Source organism: Mustela nigripes, chromosome 12 (genome assembly GCF_022355385.1).
Source record: "Mustela nigripes isolate SB6536 chromosome 12, MUSNIG.SB6536, whole genome shotgun sequence".
Classification (NCBI taxonomy): domain Eukaryota; kingdom Metazoa; phylum Chordata; class Mammalia; order Carnivora; family Mustelidae; genus Mustela; species Mustela nigripes.
In genome coordinates, this window is record NC_081568.1 from 144,479,736 (window position 1) to 144,485,803 (window position 6,068).

A 6,068-nucleotide genomic window follows, 5' to 3' on the forward strand; every position below is an offset into this window, starting at 1 on the left:
TGATTTAAGTTTTCTTAAAAAAATTGGAAGAGGGTAGAAAGGGTCAAACGTTGCCCAAATTAGAAATGAATGGAAAACTCCAGAATTGTGTGGTACAGTGTCTTGGGTTGTATCAGTTAATTCCTGCCTCAGGTTCCTCTGTGTCCATGTTGAAGGTTGTTTCCTTATTTAATTGTTGATTGGTGCACTAAGGAGATGAAAGCTGGGGAAAAGTGTCATGCGGTTACAAAGTATGTCTCACCAAAAGTTGGCGATCGTTCCTTGCGCAGCGCGTTCAATGCCAGACTATTGTTCTGAAAATGCCAGAGTTGGACCAGATTAAATTTTGGTTATTTGGAGAAAAGACATGTGGATTTAGCAGGTGAGGTAATATAACCCTTGTGCCTGTTTTATAATAGTGTAATGGAGAGAGAGCCAAAGAAGAAGCAGTCACACATTTTGAAAAGCTCTTTGAAATTCTAGAAGAGAGGAAATCATCTGTTTTGAAAGCGATTGATGCATCTAAGAAACTAAGATTAGACAAATTTCAGACTCAAGTGGAGGAATACCAGGGACTTCTAGAGAACAATGGGCTTGTGGGATACGCCCAAGAAGTGCTTAAGGAGACGGATCAGTCCTGTTTTGTACAGACGGCCAAACAGCTCCACCTCAGGTATGTTTGAGTTTAGAATCTTATTAGCAGTGGCCTTTGTGGCTGCTCTGTTCCAGCTGGAGCTCTCGGGGCTTCCTGATGCTGTGCTCTGTGCGGACACCCTCACCGGACACCCTCGGACACCCTCGGACACCCTCACCGCACTCTTAAAACCCAAACACTGAGCGGCCTTTTTTTTTTTTTTGGCTAATCACATCACAGATGTTTAGTCTGATGGACCTTTTACAGAGTTGTTTTTGTATAAACTATCTGCCCGCAGAATACAGAAAGCCACGGAATCTCTGAAGAGCTTTAGACCCGCGGCTCAGACATCCTTTGAAGACTATGTTGTGAACACATCGAAACAAACAGAACTTCTTGGAGAATTGTCCTTTTTCTCTAGTGGTAAGTTTCAGTGATGGCCAGAGCTGCTTACTCTTGTTATGGGAATTCGCAACACACGGGAAAAACCCGCTCTTCGGTTTGGCAGCATGAAGAATGTGTTTTTAATGTACAGAGTGTATTCTTTCGGTTTGTGTGGTTTTTAAACATTGTATGGGGTGCCTGGGTGGCTCAGTTGGTGAAGCGTCTGCCTTTGGCTGAGGTCGTAAGCTGGGGGTCCTGAGTTCGAGTTCCGCATCGGGCTCCCTGCTCAGCGAAGAGTCTGCTTCTCCCTCTCCCTCTGCCCCTCCTCCCTCTGAAGTTTGTGTGTGTGCATGTTCTCGCAAATAAATCATTAAAATCTTTAAAAAAAAAAACACATGGAATAAATGGCATCAGATTGCATATGTATCCTTTTTGTGAATTGTTTTTCCAAAAAATGAAGTTTAAGATGTTTGATGCTCAAAGAGTTCTGGTTTAAAGTTGTATTTTAGCTGCTTATAGTATTTCATTACAGAAATCATTTCCCTACCGAGAGACCGTTTGTTTTTTCCCTGTTGCTGTGTTGAACGTCTTTGTCATGTTCACTTGCTCACACCTGTATGAGTTTCTCTAGGGCAGAAACCTAGAAATGATGTCTCCAGGTGAAAACTCTTGAGAGGTTTTAAGTATCAGCTGTATCAGCTCATGAGGTCTGCTGAAGCAAAACAGCTTGGACTGCATGCCTTGAGCAGCAGAAAGGTATTTTCTTCAGTTCTGGAGGCTTGGAGTCCGAGGTCAAGGTGTTGCAGAGTTGGTTCCTTCTGAGGCTGCTCTCCTGGGCTTGCCGATGGCGGCCTTCCGCTCTCTTCGTCTACGTGTCTGTCTCAGTTTCTGCTCATAAGGACTCCAGTCATGCTAGTCCTGGTGGATTAGTTCGCATCTTCATGACTTCACTTTAACTTAATTACTTCTATAAAGACTCTTTCTCCAAATAAAGTCACATTCTGAAGTAGTGGGGATTAGAACTGGGGCATCCGCATTTTGAGGCTGTAACACACTCATGATGCTGTTTTGTTGATCTCCAGTGGGGAGGTCTTCCTTTCCTTTCCCCTCCTTGCCTTGTTCATGTCTCCCCCACGACTTCTCTTCTAGTGACAGTGAGCAGTTACAGTCCCTAGTGGAATACTTACAGGTTGATGACTGTGTAGTTACAGATGTGTGGATTTGGACAGTCACCTGAAGGAAGTTTGTCTTGTTTAAAGTTACAAATTCTAGGGGCGCCTGGTGGCTCAGTAGGTTGGGCCTCTGCCTTCGGCTCCAGTCATGATTTCAGAGTCCTGGGATCAAGCCCTGCTTTGAGCTCCCTGCTCAGTCAGCAGGGAGCCGGCTTCTCCCTCTCTCTCTCTGTCAAATAAATAACAACAACAAAAAAAAACCTTAAAAAAAAAAAGTTAGAAATTCTAGGGGTGCCGGGGTGGGTGGCTTAGTCAGTAGGGCATCTGGCTCTTGAACTTAGGTCTTCACTTCAGTTCAAGCCATACACTGGGCATGGAGCCTACCTAAAAGAGAAAAAGTTTTAAAGTTAAAAACTGAAGGATGATTACTGTGACCTCATTTCTTTCAAAGCTATATTTGAATCTCCTTTCAGATATGTGCTTATCTTTTTTTATAAGATTTATTTATTTTTAGGGGCGCCTGGGTGGATCAGTGGGTTGAGCCGCTGCCTTCGGCTCAGGTCATGATCTCAGGGTCCTGGGATCGAGTCCCGCATAGGGCTCTCTGCTCGGCAGGGAGCCTGCTTCCTCCTCTCTCTCTCTCTCTGCCTGCCTCTCTGCCTACTTGTGATCTCTCTGTGTCAAATAAATAAAATCTTAAAAAAAAAAAAAGATTTATTTATTTTTAGAGCACATGTAAGCGGGGATTGGGGGGGATGGGAGAGGGAGAGAGAAAGAACCCTCAAGTAGACTTTTTGCTGTGTGTGGAGCCCGATGCAGGGCTTGGTCCCAGGACCCTGAGACCATGATCTGAGCCAAAATCAAGAGTCAGACACTCAACTGACAGAGATCCCCAGGCACCCTGGATATGTGTTTATTTTCATTATAAGGCTCTTCTTTTTTTAAATACATATTTGTTACTCTTTCAAATGCTAATTCTGCTTCAGGTACTGTAGTCTCCCTTTTTCCAGAAGGTAGACTTGAATTGTTTTTCATACACGAGCTGGTTTACTTAGGAGAATAAGGTCCTCTCTGCTCTGGGGGTCCCAAAACAGTCCTTGGAAAGAGGATGTTGATGGTTGACAATCTTGGGTTGTACCAAGGTCTGACAACGATCCAGGGTAGTGGATGGGTGATGGGAAGGTCATTCCCCAGCCCCTGACTACTCAATGGTCTCATTGTTTCCTGCATGCACATTTTTTTTAGTAAGCTCTGGTTCAAAAAAAGGGGGGGGGGTGAGGGTCGGGGTATGTGCTGCTCATGTTATTTTGCTCCCCACCCCAAATGTATTTTGAATGACTTTCTAGATGTCATTATGGCTCTGTAACTTCCGGTTGCACGAAAATTCCATACCCAGATGGGCTTCTGCATAGCTCGTATGTTTCTGGGAGAGGCTCTGATTTGATAGAAATGTGTGTGTGTGTGTGTGTGTGTGTGTGTGTTGTTAAGCTTACTGGAATTCTTCTATGGACGGAATCGTGCATATGCATGAAGGTTTAGCTGCGATACTTTTGTATCGTATTTTTCATGAAAAACTGGAAACCGAGTTCTGATCATTGTTACATGTTGATACAGCCATGGCGTGGGATGCCAGTGGGAGAATCTGCACAGGATCTGCACGAAAGTATTACACTGATTATCTTTGAGTTACTTCAAGTGTGTTATATGTAGTTCCTGATTTTTTAAATAAAAAAAACTATCCTGTTTATACCAAGAAAAATTAATTTAAATTCCTTTGCAACTCTTTGGAACACAGTCTGGAAGAAAATCATGGAATTTTCATTGAACTTCGTCGGACTGGCCAAACTTAGAGTTAAAACTATTTATTAAAATAATTCTAGGAGGACATAGATTAACAATTTCAAGTCCAGTGTTGTTACTTAGTAGGTGGAAATGGAAATGCAGATGGTTGAAAAACTTTAATTTACAGTGTTTCAGAATGAATGTAACCCGTAAAGCTGCTACTGAATCTTTTTTCGTCTTCTCTGTCGTTCTCCTTCCTTTCAAGTATAAACCTAAATATACATTTAAAAGTCTTTTGTGCTTATTCTTTTTCATTTTCAGTGTTGTGGTAAGAGCACATACCTTGAGATTGTTATTTTAACAGGTTTTAAGTGTGGAACACAGCGTCATTGACTCTGAGTACGATGTTGTACTGAGTTCTCTCTAGAGCATCTTCGTCTTGCTCAACTGATTAATTTATGCCTCTTGATTGATAACTGCTTGTTGCTCCCTCCTCCAGCCCCCAGCAGCCTGCATTCCAGTCTTCGATTTTGTGAATTGGGCTCTTTGAGATTCCTCATAGAAGAGGGATCATGTGGTCAGCGTAGGTCTCTTTGTCTGGCGTATTTCAGTTTGCGTGTCCACAGTTGTCATACATTGCCAGAATTGGTCCTTTTCTTATACACAGCATTACAGATTCAGAAAATTCTTGGACCAGGGCACCTGGATAAGCATCTGACTTTGGCTCTGGTCTGGATCCCAGGATCCTGTGATGGGTTTGCATCCGGCTCCCTGCTCAGTGGGGAGCCTTGATTCTCCCTTTGCCTGCCGCTCCCTCTGCTTGTGCTCTTCTCCCTCTCCTGCTGACAAATAAAGAAATAAAAGCTTAGAAAAAAAAAAAAAAGAGGAAAATTCTCGGACCATGCAGAACGATTGAAGTTATTTGTCAGTCTGTCATTTTTACGGAGGGGCATGCAGGTTGTGAAACACCGTGATTTTACCACGTTTTGTATCTTGCTGCTTTCAGGCATAGACGTGCCAGAGATCAACGAGGAACAGAGCAAAGTGTATAACAATGTTCTGATCAACTGGTATCATCCCGAAAAGGATAAAGCGGATAGCTATGTCCTTGAGTATCGGAAGATTAATAGAGATGAAGAAATGCTGTCTTGGAACGAGATAGAAGTCTGTGGCACCAGCAAAGTGATCTCAGACCTGGAAAGCAATTGTAACTATGCTTTCAGAGTGAGAGCCTACAAGGGCTCCATCTGCAGTCCTTGCAGCAGGGAGCTGATCCTTCATACCCCGCCGGCTCCAGGTAGTGTGAATGTGGGGGATCAGAAAGCCTTGGAGTCCGAGGATACCTGGATAAAAAATAACCGCCAGCTCTATGTCTAGATCCACACTAAAATTAGCATTCGTTTGTTTAAAAAAAAAAAAAAATTCTAGAAAACTGATTCCATCCCCAGGTGGGTTTAGGAAGAATCGCATGCGTGAATTTCACCAGGTAGGCTGGGAACAGGATTAGAATTTGGCCTGACATAGATAGAGAACATGAAGAACTTCGAGTGAGCAGGGCTACTAATTTGAGATTAAAAGCACATAGATGCTACTTCACGAGTTTTAAGTAGTAGAGTTCTGTATTTTTGGTGAGTGTATAGGAATCTCTGTGACATAGATCTAGGTAGATTTTTAAAAAAAATTGTTATGAAATATGTTATAAAATACTGTTGTGATTAAGCTCCTTCTGACTTCTCCGGATTTTTTCTTTATTTCTTTTCTTCTTCTTCTTCTTTTTTTTTTAGGATTTTATTTATTTATTTGACAGACAGAAATCACAAGCAGATAGAGAGGTGGATGGGGGAGAGGAAGGAGGCTCCCTGCTGAGCAGAGAACCTGATGCGGGGCTTGATTCCAGGACCCTGGGATCATGACCTGAGCTGAAGGCAGAGGCTTTCACCCACCGAACCACCCAGGGGTCCCCGGATTTTTTCTCAGTAACTCAGTGATTCCCTGCATGCGTGGGTTTGGAGGACAAATGTTAGAACCAAATAGAAACTGCCCCTCCCCCTGCCCCCCAAAAGCTCCCCTTTCACAGCCCCCTCTCCTACCTTCAGAGTCAGAAACTGCTACTGCTC

General features: G+C 43.2%; 1 protein-coding gene across 2 annotated transcripts in view; it reads left to right on the forward strand.

The window, feature by feature from the left end:
* Positions 1–6,068, forward strand: part of TRIM36 (tripartite motif containing 36) — a 36,191-nt gene that overhangs the window by 23,840 nt on the left and 6,283 nt on the right. For both annotated transcript variants that reach the window (XM_059416710.1, XM_059416708.1), the window contains exons 6-8: positions 399–652; positions 912–1,036; positions 4,958–5,248. In XM_059416710.1, coding sequence (XP_059272693.1) covers positions 399–652; positions 912–1,036; positions 4,958–5,248 — 670 coding nt within the window. The remainder of the gene's footprint in view (positions 1–398; positions 653–911; positions 1,037–4,957; positions 5,249–6,068) is intronic.